Source organism: Osmerus mordax, chromosome 16 (genome assembly GCF_038355195.1).
Source record: "Osmerus mordax isolate fOsmMor3 chromosome 16, fOsmMor3.pri, whole genome shotgun sequence".
NCBI lineage: Eukaryota > Metazoa > Chordata > Actinopteri > Osmeriformes > Osmeridae > Osmerus > Osmerus mordax.
In genome coordinates this window covers 14,488,482-14,504,035 of record NC_090065.1, presented here as the reverse complement: position 1 = coordinate 14,504,035, position 15,554 = coordinate 14,488,482, and the positions used below count along the sequence as shown (strand labels likewise).

The following is a 15,554-nucleotide window of genomic DNA, read 5'->3' as shown; positions in this document are numbered from 1 at the left end:
CTTCATGAAAATTGTGTGTAGTGTTTTGAAAAAAGTGTGTTTTAGAACTGCAATTTGAGTGTAAAGCAGGAATTGTGCTTGTAGTTTAGCAGAATTGGTTCATGGGGTTGGTGCATGAGTTACATGTTGTGGTCATTGTGTCTCAAGTACCAGTATTTGTGTGTAAACAATTGAGAAAAACTGCAATAAAAAAAAATATATTATTGGCAGTGTATTGTCAGATGTAGGCTTACATTGATGGTGTCGATGTGTGTGTGTGAGCGCTCGCGGGCGCGCACGAGAGAGGTTGGTTCTTATGTGTTTGTAAATTGTATTTGTTGTGTTCAGAGTACTGTGCAGTGAAACTGAACAGAATATGAGAGGGAACATACAGACAATAGCCTATTTGAAATGTTTTTCCAGCCATGAGGTGGGGGGAAAAACTTTCACTTATTGGCATTAAGACTAATCATACGATAGCGACAGTGAAAAAAGAAAGAAAGAAAAACACACAATTGAGAATATGATCCATTGATAAAAAAGCTTCTCTGAAAGCATGTCGGGAAACCACCTGAATTGTAACGCATGTGAGTGTGGGTGGCATGCAGCGTAAGCCTATCTGAGGTATCTAAGTGATCCAACCCTGTGTCCCACACGGAAACCACATCAAAGTATTTAACATCATTATTCGCCGTTTCTCTGTTGTAGGCCACATCTCCAAATGACTCATGATCATTAGGTAAGATCACTATCCACTGCTTTGTTGTCACGGTCACCCTAGCCTGAAGTTTGGTTGTTGGGACTAAGATGTAGTATGGAGCATAAAGATGCTGTCTCAGCATTATTATCTTTGTCTGGAAAAGAAAATCACAAAAGCCTGCATTGTGAAAATTACAATTGTGTTAAATTTTCCATACAAATTAGGCTACATAATTTGCTGACAATTAGGCCTAATCATAAATTCAATTAAAACGTTTTTCACAGAGACCACTTGCATCCTGAAAATTTGGCATGTGACCATACCTTTTCTCAGCCCTAGTTGAAATAGGCTCCTCATGGTATTTCTAGTATTTCTAACATGCTTTTGAAAAGCACACGCCTTGTTGAAAACGAGAACTACAATTCCCAGAATACATCTGAATCAGACAGCGTTTGCAGCACACTGCAAATCGTAGTGAGCTGTTCATATCGCTCAGCTTTGGGAAAGCAGCCGTAATCTTCATACCTCGGGCAATACATTGTAATTTTCCTCGGCGTTCAGTGTTTTACTGAGGTATTTGTATAGAATGGGTAATGGTCTCAACAAGGTACGTTGTTCTTACACTTTGTGTTTGTAATATATGCATGCGCTTCCAGCTGTCCAAAAGTTATTCAGGTCTAGACTCGAGTACGCTCTAATATAGACTGGCGTTATCATAATTAGATCAGACCAAAGCGCTCATAGAAAATTTGTGTCGAAAACTGAATACGCCTATTACATATCTGTTGAATTGCATGTTTGCCTATGTTGAGTGAGTGCAAGATCCCCTTTAAGCTTTCTCGGTAAAGTACAGTTGAGCACAGTTGAGTATCTTGACAGGTCTGTAACAGAAATAATCATTCGATGTGGATACAGTCCTTTACAACACATACACACACATACTGACATTTTTAAGGATTTTAGGGTCACTGTCAGAGATCTGTGGCAACAACATCCAGTAGGCTACTCCATTGTTATCTCTTATTATGGCTCTGTCATAATTCAGTCATCTAAGCTTCTTCAGCTGTTGTTCCTGGTGTCAACTAAATATATCTCAGACATGTCACCAAGGATGCTTCGGTGTCCCCTTCATTGGAGTGATATATGTTCTGTATGCGCTGGCTAAAATAACATTTCTATTGTAGTTCAGTAAGCATTTTAACTACAAGTAGGGGTATGTACATCTTTTGTGCATATACAATCTTGAGAGATAGCCTTGGTATGAAATCATTTCTGCTCATTCTCTTTCAGGTCTTGCCTGACCTGTACTTGGGAAATTTTAAAGGTATGTTTTATCAATTAATACTGGTATTTGGATATTTGCCTTGGGGGTTCGGCACCAAATTCTATCAGGAACCCATGACTCGATGTGAATCTAAATCCACCATCCCTCTTATTGATATTACAATCTGAGAAAACCCATAAAGCATTTAGAAATGATCGACAAATCGATTTCTTATGTCCCTCTTTACCCTGTGTCTTGTTCCAGACGCTCGGGACCGAGAACAGCTGGCAAGGAACAACATCACACACATCCTGTCCATCCATGACAGCGCCGCCCCTATCCTACAGGTAAACCACCACCCTCACACAAACCATCTCACCAAATCTCCCAAATAAGCACCTACCAATGTGTTTCCTCAAAGAAAAAAACCCTCTCCATTCTTGAAATGCTGAAAAGCCAGTTTCATGAACAGATAACCATATCCTCATACCACTGTCAGACGCAGTACACGATGGCCAAGTCCTCGTGCTCCTGACATCACATCCTGTTAGGCTTCGAGGACTCGTCTGCCAGGTCTTTCAGGACAGGCCAGCCAGTCCCCCAAAAATCCGGCCTTTTTTTTGCAGCAGCTTATCATTGTGCCATGCACAGCTCATGTTGGTTTTGATAGATCACTGGAATGTGCGCTGCGTGGGCGGGGGAGGGGGGGGGTGTTGAGTGGGCGACAGAGAAGGAGAGCTCCGCTGCTCGAGCTGACAGGCTCTTGTGTGTTTGGCACTGATCCAGGTGCTGCTGTTCCTCCTCAGATCCTGACCTTTTACTGCTAGTTAGTGAATCAACGAACTGATGAAAGATCAGTTTCTCCCAGCAGCTAGCTTGACCTTATTCACTCCCCCCCCCACACCCCTCTCCAAACTACCCCCCCCACCCAGAGCCAATCCATCTGTTGTCATCACAACCACCAGAACAGCACTGCAATCACACAGCAGAATGCTGTCTGTTGGAGTGTGCGTGTTACATAATGAGTCTCAGGGTTGCTGGTAACGGCGGTTAGACGGAGGTATGATGACGTGTGATGAACGCATATCTGATCAGAGCTGCTGATGGAGAGACTTGGGGCTAACAGGAAGCTGTCTCCCTGCAGGAAATGACCTATCTTTGTATCTCTGCGGCCGACCTGCCTTCACAAAACCTGTAAGTACTCCGAACACATACATACGCGCACGCACAGACACACACACACTCACACACATCGGGGAGGGGGGGGGGGGGGGAACAGAGAGCCGAGCAGGACCGTGAGGAGTAGATCCATTCTCTTTGTTGCTGCGTGGGCGTCTCGCCTTCGTTTCCATCTGACGGGAAAGCCATGTTCTTTCACAAGCACACTGCTTGACTGGGAACCAAAGCGCTGAATAAATACACTGGGGTTTGCGCAAGGAAGTTGTCGATCGGCCTTGCGTGACACTGACATGCATCCATCCGAGGTAATGGGACTACAGTCGTGTAGTATGTCATGCATGGACTGTAGCACCAACACCTGGATGTCGAACGTTCATAAGAGCATGCACGTGCATGCGCACACACACCGTCACACCCTCTCCCCTTCAGGGGTCTGCTCCCTGACAGGCAGGCAGGAAGGAAGTAGCCAGCTCTGTGCTGCAAGGTTGCACTCGCGGCTGCACGCCTATTTTGACACTATTTTTACCCCCACACACACACTCACGTGTCAAATGTCCCTGTCACCCTCATCACCATGCCAGCCCCGTGCCTCTTTGTACCAGACCCCGGCGTGAAACCAGTCCTCTCTCTCTCAGAGATAGACGGAAACACATGCAGGCCACCTTGTTATTCTGATCCTGTCAGGCAGTAGATGACCCTTAGGGGTTGTTCATGCCGCCTTACCTATCCAAACCCCTTTCTGATCCTGTGATTGTGGGGGAGGATGGAGTGAATACTAACTCTGCAAACGATACAAGATATACACTTGTTATTGACATGTTATTCTAAACTTTCAAAAGTTTAGGACCTGATTGTCACTTGAACCACATGCGATCAGCTACCATTATTGATATTAACCCTTGTGCTGCCTTCGGGTCACATGACCCAAAGGTTCATAACGAACCATCGTTGTGTTTACCCAATTTTACCCAATACAAAAACAAATAAAAATCATTTTATTTCAACCGTTGTAATGTGGGGGGGGGGTCTGAGACAGCCCAATGGTTAAAAGAAAATGCTTCACTTTGTTTTTGTATGCGGTAAATTTGTCGCAATACGACGGTGGGTCACAATGACTGATGGGTCAGAATGACCCGAAGATAACACAAGGGTTAAGACTCATCTATTCTCCCTAGCCAATTATACTTTTTTGTGTACCATATGTATCCTTGTGTGTCAGTTCATTATTTGAAAACTAATATTTGAGCTTGTTGGACAGAACGTTGGTTAGCATTGTTTGTTTGATATATGGATGTAAATGTGACTTGACTCCAGGACTCAGCACTTCAAACAAAGTATCATGTTCATGCATGAGTCCCGACTGAAAGGAGAAGGCTGTTTAGTCCACTGGTGAGTGACGTCCAAGGAATTTAAATAAACAATATACAGTATTTATGTAGGCTATCAGTCTTAGACATTTCGCAGGAATTTTTTTTAATGGTGATTTGGGGTTGGAATCAGTGAGATTTCATAGTTTTTACGTTTCGAAAAATAAAACCAATGGTTCACTGCTGAGTGCACACCAGTAAACTCATGTTTAGCTCTAAACTTGAGATGTACTAATAAAGCAGGTGGTTATTCTTGAACTTCCCAAAAGACAGACAAACTAGATTTCAATGAATTCATGCTCATCAACGTGATGATCGCTGATAGACAGACACCCAGGTCCCTTGTCCTTTGCTTTCTGTACTCTGGTCATGTCTAGTGATTTTTCTATCCATCTTTTCCTCTCTGTGGGCAGCCTGGCTGGCGTGTCCCGCAGTGTCACCCTGGTGGTGGCCTACATCATGACGGCAACAGGGCTGGGCTGGCAGGAGGCCCTGGCAGCCGTTAAGGTGGCTCGCCCTTGTGCCGGCCCCAACCTGGGCTTCCAGCGCCAATTGCAGGAGTTTGAGACCGCCCAGGCAAGCCAGGTAAGTAGATATACCGGACACAAGGGGTTAATATGGTAGTGCTAAGATATGTGCATGACTTGAGTTTACCAGATATCTTACTCCCAAACTTTGAACTAACAGACCCCTCTACGGTGTTCATTTTAGGACATCCTCAGATCTCAGACTCAAGTGTCAGACTCAAACGATCAGGCATCAGGACCAAAAGTCGTCAGACTCAGGCGAAACAGCATTGGAGTAGCCTAAAGGTCAGTCAGTCTCAGAAAAACCTCTGTCATCTTCAGACAAAACAGCATTAGGTCTCGGAAAAAACGGCCTCGGACCAAAAGTCGTCAGTCTCAGGCGAAACGGCATCAAACCAAACGGCCTCAGAAAAACCTCTGTCAGCCTCAGACAAAACTTTGTCAGAAAAAAAGTTGTCAGAGAGAGATGAGGGAGCTGTTGACTAGCTTTCTGAATTAGCTAAAGTAGATAGCAGCTTTTACAGTGAATACCGCTGTGGTGTTGTTTCTGTTAGGTACAGGAAGCAAAATTATTTATGATATAATACGAAATAGTTGTTTTCTGCAAGCTAGTTCACTCTTGTAAAGTAAACCCATGTTTAGTCCTCCGGTTGTCATGGATATACAAACTCAGTGTTAGAAACACTCAGTGTTAGACAATGAAGTAATACAATTGACATTTTTATGAACATTTTCAATGAATGCCTTCACTTGTCGCTAACTTACTTCGCTAGTCAAACATATACTAACACACTAAACAAACTAGCAGAAGGTCTGTGATAGTACACAACATATTTTTCGTTTGAATCGTTTCCTTCATGATATACGTTAATGGCGATTGCGTTGTGTAATTAAGGCTATGTATTAGTTATTAATGTTATGCACGAAACTTTACAGCCACAGAGTAAGCCTAGCAATTCTGAAATAGCTATTTTACATTGAAACTGCATAGCCCTGGGTAGGAGTAAAATTTAACAGATTCATAATTTAAATTTACCTACAGAGTTTATGGACTGAAGCATCTCTGAGCTGTTATTGCAGCTCTACTCAGTATGCCTGTTATTGTGCCATTGAGCCTCTCAAATATTTGCTTCTGGACAATGCTGACAATGTTTTGTCTGAGACTGACGACTTTTGGTCCGTGGCCGTTTTTACCGAGACCTAATTCTGTTTTGTCTAAAGATGAAAGATGTTTTTCTGAGACTGACTGACTTTTAGGCTAGCCCAATGTTGTTTCGCCTGAGTCTGACCACTTTTGGTCCGAGACCTGATGCCTTTTCGTTTGAGTCTGACTCTTGAGTCTGAGATCTGAGGATGTCCTAAAATGAACACCGTACCCCTGACCCTATAGTACCACAAATATCTAATCACATCCCAACAAATCAAAACATGATGCACTGTATCAAAATAAAAGCCTTTGGATAGTAAACGAAAAAGTGTTTGGATAGGCTTTTGGAGAGTATTGTTCAAAATAAAAATCAATGAAGGGCAAACCATCCCAAAAAGTGTCCAATTGCCACTTGCCAAATGACTTAATTTAACACTACTCAACCCAGCTAGAAAAGCCACTTAGCCTCACCAGGTTTCTGTGTATAATATATTGGCTAAAGGGCACAGGGTCTCCTTGCTCCTGACAGACGCAGTGTCTGTGTATTGCTTGTTTTTTTGTGTTTTGGCCACTAGAGGTCCTCATGCCTGGCTTGCTCAGCTGTAATTATGTTATTAGGTTCACCTGGGCCTCGTCCTGCTAGGTGTATTGAAGGGACTCTGCCTTAGCTGCCTTGATGTTTAGGTTTTCTGATGCCGGTTGCCTATGTCGGTTTCCAAAGTCAGTGTTTTTTTGGAGTACTACTTTTTGCGATTCTTTGCCAACCTATGGACTTTTGCTCAAACTGATTAAAACATTCAGCATTTCCAGTGCTGCGTGCGTCTTACTATTGGGTTCACCATCCTCCAGTGGCTCAAGGAATGTGAGTCGGACCCTCACACGGGAGATCCGAGTTCGAGTCCCGGCTCTGACACGCAGGGCCAGGGCCATTGTGGGAACATAAATTGGTTGCTGGTTGGTATGATGCTGCATTGACAATGTGCAATATACAATGGTCACAATGTCAGCACTATAGTGAAGGTGTAGGTCCTCAGGTCCAATCTTGTGGGGGGGACCTGAGAAACAATGCTGGTGGTGCTACCATCCATGATTCATCTCTCTCTCTCTCTTTCTCTCTCTCTTCTCTCTCTCTCTCTCTCTCTCTCTCTCTCTCTCTCTCTCTCTCTCTCTCTCTCTCTCTCTCTCTCTCTCTCTCTCCCCAGTTTAGGGAGTGGCTGAGGACGGAGTATAAAGAAAACCCATTCCATGACGAGGTTGACATCCGCATCCTTTTAGCCAGCAGCCCCAAACCCAACAAGGTGGATGTGGAGGTGCAGGCCTCCCCCCCACCAGGGCTGCAGGGTTCCTGAGACTCCATACCCAAGGTCTAAAAGGGTTGCACTACTGGATGATACCATCCTGGCCCTGAGAGGGGAGTCATGTCTCTCTGTCAGCACTGTTTTGGAACAGACTGTTGTTGCTCTTTAAGTCTCTGCTGGAAAGAGTTGGATGAAGGAAGTAAATACGACGTAACAGGATTTTGAAAAATGATTTTTTTAGAAGTTTATAGCTAATGTTACAGCTTCTATTATCCTTAATGTATGTATATAGGCATACGTACAGTATGCCATGTTAAGTATGTCTGTTGTTATTTTATTTTTTACTAAACTTGTACAATGTGGTTGTAATGAGCTTGAAGACATGTCAGCTACATATTTGTGCCATAATAAAATAATTTAAGAGTTGTAACGGTTGGAAGACTACCCACTGTCAGAATGTGATGACATTCTCAGCTCTATTTACCTATGCTTCCTGGCCCTCTTCCTGTTTGTGCACTGTGCAAGACAGGCCTTGCATGACTGCATCTGAAAACGGCCTGCTCAACAGACAACGTGCCTAAATTTAAGATGTTGGGTAAACTATTTATTCACCCGGCTACATAGTTAAAAACAGTCCGTCTTCTTTGGGGCTCTTTAATTTAGTGCCTTTAATGATCTCATAGCTACTTTACTGGAGCCCAAAACCGGTTTAGATTAAGATGTGAACATGTAGCTAATAGCCTTTTATGTAGTGTAGCCACTGGAGGGCAGCCATAACCATCACTGCGAAGCCAAAGTTCATCTGTCAAAGAAATTACACCACTGAGTCCAATGTCGTTAAATGTGCCTACGTAAAATTACTCCCCCATACACTTGAAGCATTGTGGGTTTATATATACGTTATCCATAGTAGCCTACTTTAAAACAAAACGTAATTTTAAAGATTAATACGTGTATTGTTTAAATTTGATGGCAACAGACAAAAATACGATCAGTGGAATAATTAATGACGACAAGTTTAGGGAGATTTTGTTTAAAAATTATTCGCAGGTAATTGTTCCATTCTACTCCGGTGTTTGCGTCCTGTATTGCTGCTGTGGAGGGATTCCCCACCTGCTTACTGTACTAAACGCAGCCTACCCGATAAGCTTCAAAGAAATGGAACACAGGGCACTTGACTTTAAGGTCCTTTTCCTCACATACAAAGCTCTACACGGACAAGGACCTAGCTACATTGCTAACTCCTTTATAAACTACACACCAGCTAGAACACTGCGATCATCAAATGCAGGCCTATTAGAGGTCACCAGAAGCAGTCATAAGAAGATTGGTTATTCGGCCTTTGTCAATTACGCCCCAAAACTATGGAACAAATTACCCATAAATATTAGGGAAGCAAACAATCTAGACATTTTTAAAAGACAGCTTAAAACCTACCTTTTTACCGAAGCATTTAAGTAATTTTATCTCAAAAGGGTTTTCCTACTTTTTAAAGTTGTTTTCTCTCTTGAACAGAGATCTTATTGGGATTTTTATTTTTGTTTGAATTATTTATCACTTGTATTATTGTTTTTATTGATTTTATGTAAAGCACCTTGAGCTACAATTCTTGTATGAAATGTGCTATATAAATAAAGTCTTACTTACTTCACGCGTATCGCTTCTTCGAGAGATGATGTTACGCAGAAGCCCCTCCCGCCCAGGCAAATCAAGATATATATTGAAGAGTAGGACACCCCAAAACGTTTCTGAAAACTGTCAGACTGATTTCATCAAAGGAACTCCCATGGTCAAAGGTAGGAACTGGTTTATCAAGCAATAAACAATTAAGATACCGTACAGACTGTCGCGCATATCAAGTTTTTCTCTGTTTAATAACGTTATCAAAAATGATAATGTTACTACAGCGTGATACGTGTTTAGCACCATTGAGAAAAAAGCTCGAGCGGCTCTCAATAGTCATTATTTTCTAATGCTATGTGGATATGTGCATGAATTCATGTAATGACACATTATTTATTCTTAACCAAATTAAGAGGTAAGTTTGGACACTGAATCGTGATAACTTCATCAACATGTCCATCTCCATTTTACCCAAACATATTTGCTGTGCATTGTTGAACTCTACAGAAGCTTTGCATCTCTCATCATCATGCCCACACTTGTCTTGCATGCGCTTTTGACAGATATGAATGTAGAGGAGGACAGCAACCTGTCTGTCAGTTGCGGCAACGGGAAGCTTAGACAGTGGCTGATCGATCAGATTGACAGCCACGGGTACCCCGGATTGGTTTGGGAGAATGACGAGAAAACCATTTTCAGGATTCCCTGGAAACACGCGGGAAAACAAGACTACAATCGAGATGAGGATGCCGCGCTCTTCAAGGTGCGTCCGCGCACCCTTTGGCCTGAGCGCAGCGCGATACAGAATACTTCGCTACAATAGCAAGTATAGCAAAATATTTTGCCCAAATGGAAGTCTAAATAATACATAACTATATTTAACTAGCCAATGTGAAGGGATACTGTTGCCAAGTTTAAAGGATGTTTTGCAGAAAAACCTACCTGATATAGCCTATCGTAGACTTTTCAAAAAAAATTGAAAGTATTGATAGAACCATTGAATATTGATAATCGTTTCAGGCTTGGGCACTTTTCAAGGGTAAATACAGGGAAGGGGTAGACAAACCAGATCCTCCTACGTGGAAGACAAGACTACGGTGTGCCCTCAACAAAAGTAATGACTTTGACGAACTGGTGGACAAGAGCCAGCTGGATATTTCAGACCCCTACAAAGTTTACAGAATCATTCCTGAGGGAGCAAAAAGAGGCAAGTGAATACTTTCATCATTCTGTGTAAAGGTAGAGTTAATATAGAGAGGTACTGACATTGGAGTTAGCAGTGACAAGTAGTCATACTGGATTGTCCATTGTTTTGTATCCATCACTAACAAATTTATTTCCTTTTTTGGAACTTCTAAACTCAGTAAAGAATACCAAGTAATAACATAATTAATTGAATGTCACAATGAATGTTTGGTTTTACCCTAGGCTGATGAAGCAGGAAGCACAGAGGAAGCTGAATGTACCAAATAGGCCTCAGAGCTTTTTTTAGAGGCCTTCGGTTAGCATGAGCAGAATGAACATGCACAACACTGACAGTCAGTTCCAGCTTTGCATGAGACTCACTAAGAACCTGACAACCCCCCTACAGGCCCTTTCAGTATACAGACCACTACCAGCAGACAGTTTGCTTTCAACCTGCTTTACAGGGTTAGAATGTGCTTTACAAAACTTTTGTTGTTTGCACATTTGTTATTGCTTTGACTCTGTTGACAAGCCACTTGACCTCACATGTTTTTTAAACATCTTCTCACCTTGAGTAGTTATGAGAAAATAAACTGAAAAGCTGCGTGATTCATGTGATTCATTCCTCAATCGTGTATGACCTCTAGAAGTTCTAGAGAAGGCCAGTTGTTTCTGAGGGTGGAAGGATGACACATTTCGCACAGATCTCCGTTCCTGATTGTTGGTCGTTGTTGTTGGTGTGATCTAGGGATGAAAATGGGCAATGTGGAGGATTCAATGTCACACACAAACTCTTTAAGCTACACGCTTCCTCCATACGCCTCTCTGCAGAACCAGGTGGGTCAATTCTTACGCCTGTTCAACAACTTTAAAATGCTGTGTTCTCAAGTAGGCCTATCGGTCGAAGATTGATTTTCAAAGCATTTCCTTAATGTATGATTATTGCCATGTGGATGCCATCCTTGAGTGCTTAGAGCATTCACCGTGAACCAAATTCTAGCTCTGCTAGGTTACACTCGGGTTTCTTGTAAGCAGCTACTAACATCATTCTCTTCCTCATTAGGTACCCGGCTACATGCCTTTCCAGGACAGGAAGGACTGGAGAGAGTACCCACCCGAGCATCCTCCCCTTCCTCCCCCTCCTCCTCCTCCCCCCCCCTCCTCCTCCTCACCAGCCCTCGCACGGAGAGCTCCAGTTCGGGCAGTGCCACTACCCTCCTCTAGGCAGGCCCTGGCCTTCCGACAACGGTAAAGCCCACCACGCACTCCACCACACGTTGCCTCAACACAACCAGTGGAGCCCTGACTATAAAACACCAACATCTGTACTCTAATTGTGAAACAGAGGAAAGGGTTGCATAGAGACAAACAAAGCTCATGGTTCTGTAGAAGAGATTCGACCGCTGCCACTTCTCCAAAAACGTTAAAGGTTTATTCAGCACACATTAGGCAGGTTCCTCCTGACATTAAAAAAGCCACACGTTGAGTACTCACAGCGCCAGACCATATCTGGCACAGTAGAGAATAGGTGAGCTACTGTTTCAAGAGACACTCCAAACTCAGAACTGCTTTGGTTTTTGGTGTGTGTGGAGAATGTCAAGGGTCCTGTGTTTGATCCTTTGCTCCCTTCAGGGTACCAGATCACAGGCTCCTTCTACTCCTACTCCCCCACTGAGTCCCACGCCACATCGTACACAGTGGACCACAGCACTGCCATTTCTGGTAAAGAGATACTTCTGTACACACACACACACACACACACACATTTATACACGCACAGAGTAGGCTACACACTTTATCAAACACAAAACCGTAGACACAATAGGCAAGGCTAGTGAATGGAATTAATGTTCAACTTTTTTGTTGATCATTTGCTGTTTTCTATGGCACGTTCTCTTCCCTGTTTTACAGGTCATTAAACGAATCACAGTCTAATATAGCACACAGTAGCATTGTCTTCTGTCATAATGGGTCAAAGTGTTGTAAGACTATATGGACATAACATGTGTAAGTGTTTAATGAAATAGAAAAATAAGTCATAAACCATGACAGGAAATGTGTGGATAACAAAGGAAGATTTACCATCTGGTTTATGTTTGGTTGACTGCTTATCCTCGCTCCACTAGACTGCGGCCTGCACGTGTCCCTGTTCTATCGTGAGTTCCTGGTGAAGGAGGTCACCACCTCCAGCCCAGGCGGCTGCCGCATCACCTCCTCCCCCCCCTCCACCACCTCCTCCTCCTCCTCCTCCAGCCCCTCCTCCCCCTCGTCCCCCCTACCCGGGGCAGAGGAGCAGCCGGGCGGCGCCGAGACCATCCTCTTCCCCTCGCCCTACCCCCAGTCCCAGCGCAGGGGGGCGGACAAGCTGACCAACGTCCTGGAGCGCGGCGTGCTGCTGTGGATGGCGGCCGACGGGCTGTACGGCAGGCGCTTGTGCCAGGGTCGCGTGTACTGGGAGGGCCCGCTGGCCCCCCACAGAGACAAGCCCAACAAGCTGGAGAAGGAGCAGACCTGCAAGCTGTTTGATACCCAGCTGTTCCTCAACGGTGAGCACCGGGACCCAGCTACTGTGCTGCTGAAGATATGGGAGGGACTGCAGCTGTAGGATGAGGTGGGGGGTGGTGGGGATGAGGATGATGGTGAGGGGAATGAGGTTTGGTGGTGAGGGTGGTGATGAGGATGATGGTGATTGTGATGGTGATGATGATGGTGATTGTGATGGTAAGGATGGTGGTGATGAGGATGATGGTGATTGTGATGGTGAGGATGTTGGTGTTGAGGATGATGGTGAGGGGAATGAGGATGATGGTGAGGGTCGTGATGAGGATGATGATTGTCCTACTGCGTGATAGGGTTTTATTACTTTTCTTAGTTGTATTATTGTTTTTAGAGATTTTTTGGATTCCCGCAAAGACTGCGGCTTGTGTTTGACTTGTGTTATTCTTTTTGCTGATTGTGTTACATTTTATTTATATTGGGTAACCACAAAGACTGTGGCTCGAGATACTGAAAAGACTGCGGCTTGTAATCGAAAGGCTTGAGCAACATAGGTTCTGGACTGCTCTGCAAAAGGCCTGAGATTGGGTGTTTTGGATTTGAATTAGTTACATAATATTTTGCCATTTTTATTTATATTTGGAAGGGGAAACCACAAAGACCGTGGCTTGAGATACCGCAAAGACTGTGGCTTTTGTGTTCTGGATTGCCCCAAAGACTGCGGTCTGTTTTCAAAAGGGTTTTATTACTTTTATTGCTTATAATATTGTTTTTATTGATTTTATGTAAAGCACTTTGAGTTGCAAATCTTGTATGAAATGTGCTATATAAATAAAGTCTTATATTATAGGCCAACCGATCACCCAAATCTGCTAAAAGGCTCATCAACAATGTCCTTAGCTTCTCTCCCTGATCTGATTCACTAGAATGTGTGTAACATCAACCTTGTATTGCCCTAACATGAGCTGCAGTTATTGCACTCATCTATTTCAACCCATCTACTGTAGTGTAGGAGAGATGGACTATCCTACACTCCTCTTTTTCAGGAGCACAACAGCTGGTCAAAGTGCTGCTGCTTGAGGGTGATACGATTATCTCATGACACCCTCTACCCCCTCTCTCTCTCTCCCTCCCACCATTACCCCCTTCCTCCACCTCTCTCCCCCCAGAACTCCAGGGCTATATTCACCACGGCCGTCCCATGCCCAGACACCAGGTGGTGCTGTGTTTCGGAGACGAGTACCCAGACCCCCAGCGCCAGAGGAAGATGATCACAGCTCAGGTACCGCACACGGCACAGCGCAGCCCTCCTCGGCCCACTATCCGTGGACACACCCCTCCTTGTTCTCCCCTGGGCTGGTTGATGACAGTGAGGTTCTTGTGTTGCAGGTGGAGCCCATGTTTGCCAGGAAGCTTGTGTACTACTCCCAGCAGAGCAGCGGTGCCTACCTGCGGGGCTATGATCTCCAGACCCAAGAGCCCTCTCCTCCAGGGGACTACCAGAGGAACCTGCAACACAGCCTGGACTTATGACCACACACACACACACTCACACACACACACACATCTAGACATATATAGACACATGCATAAAACCATGGACTGTGTTGGGTATGACATGATTGGAGGCTAATTCACCAATGTGGCAAAATAACTATTGCGGAGCATTAGCTTGATAGATGGATCAGAGCATAGATGGTTATGTACAGATTTGTATTTCCGATATTTTGTGACTTCTTTTTCTTTTATTTGAATAAAGATATATAATATTTTGCTTTTAAAACCTTGAGGGCACTGATTTTCAAGGATCCTCAGGATTCCTTCTCCAGAAAAGTCTGACTGTGGATCTGAATGTCAAATTACAATAACTGAGATGTTCAAGATATTTTACAACTACACAAAACGATGATCCCATGAAAAAACGATCGCATCTCACCCCAGTAGTTTGTACAATTTGGCTGTTTTGTTTTCTTAATCCCCTTACTGTGTATCTCACCCTGGCCTCTGCTCTGTCTGTAATGTGTTTACCACTAGAGCTGAGGTATGTGTGAAGTATGTGATCGTGTATGTGTGTGTCAGAGGGAGTATGTGTTGTCAGCGTGTGTGTGTGCGTCAGCGGCGCGTACGTGAGTGTGTGAACATGTGTATGTGTGTCAGCGTGTGTGTGCGCGTGTCTGCGTGTGGGTTACTCCTTTTCCTGTGACGTCTGTGGCTAATGATGGGAAAGCGTTCAAGCCCACAGGTAACAAACCACAATACCTGCCATAGTAGAGTGTAGGGGGGGGGGGGGAAGGGAGGGGAAAGACCCTGCTTGTCTCTCTCTCTTTACCAGCCTCGCATTCACACTTTCACTTCACCTCCTCTCTCCAGGCACTCGCCTCACCGTTTGTCACGTTGCATTCGACGCGAGAATGTTCACAGCAACAGAAGAGGGAGAGCTTGGGTGTGCACTAGCAACACCATTTACGACAGTGTGTAGAGGATGCGGTTTGGGGTCTATGTTGGGGGGAGGGGGACAGTGTCGGTCTGAGGGTGTGTGTGGCAGGAAGCATCGAGCACAGGTGCAGCGGAAGACTGGCCCTCAAGAGAAACACACACTCTTACACACACGATAGGGGACAACACAAGGCCAAATATACATGACTGAGGATTCCTGATTGGTTGTAAATCATTCACTGAGCCTGTCAACAACATCCACTTTGGGTTGTGATATTTAGGGTCCAAGCAGAAAAGCATCTTCTTTTGGCATTGAGGTAGGCCTATGGTAGCCCCTAGAACCATGTGTAAAA

At 44.2% G+C, this 15,554-nt stretch overlaps 2 protein-coding genes across 2 annotated transcripts; both read left to right on the top strand.

Annotated features, from left to right (window-relative positions):
* Positions 1–1,143: 1,143 nt before the first annotated feature.
* Positions 1,144–8,680, top strand: dusp22b (dual specificity phosphatase 22b). The gene is made up of 7 exons (XM_067253332.1): positions 1,144–1,286; positions 1,970–2,003; positions 2,208–2,290; positions 3,088–3,137; positions 4,437–4,511; positions 4,903–5,074; positions 7,366–8,680. Exons 1-7 carry the CDS (start codon positions 1,266–1,268, stop codon positions 7,510–7,512), a joined length of 582 nt encoding a protein of 193 aa, XP_067109433.1. The 5' UTR covers positions 1,144–1,265; the 3' UTR covers positions 7,513–8,680.
* A 455-nt stretch (positions 8,681–9,135) lies between these two features.
* On the top strand, positions 9,136–14,541 carry irf4a (interferon regulatory factor 4a). The gene is given in 10 exon segments (XM_067252690.1): positions 9,136–9,257; positions 9,648–9,847; positions 10,105–10,291; positions 11,018–11,106; positions 11,333–11,449; positions 11,451–11,517; positions 11,902–11,991; positions 12,396–12,815; positions 13,935–14,047; positions 14,155–14,541. Coding segments are annotated over 10 exon segments (1,548 nt in total). The 5' UTR covers position 9,136; the 3' UTR covers positions 14,299–14,541.
* Positions 14,542–15,554: the final 1,013 nt, after the last annotated feature.

Bases quoted from the DNA above. Each gene is read 5' to 3' on its own strand.
- dusp22b (XM_067253332.1), top strand. From the start codon at position 1,266: ATGGGTAATGGTCTCAACAAG. The intron at 1,287-1,969 runs GTACGTTGTTCT...ATTCTCTTTCAG, and splicing joins TGGGTAATGGTCTCAACAAG to GTCTTGCCTGACCTGTACTT. The intron at 3,138-4,436 runs GTAAGTACTCCG...ACTTGACTCCAG, and splicing joins GACCTGCCTTCACAAAACCT to GACTCAGCACTTCAAACAAA.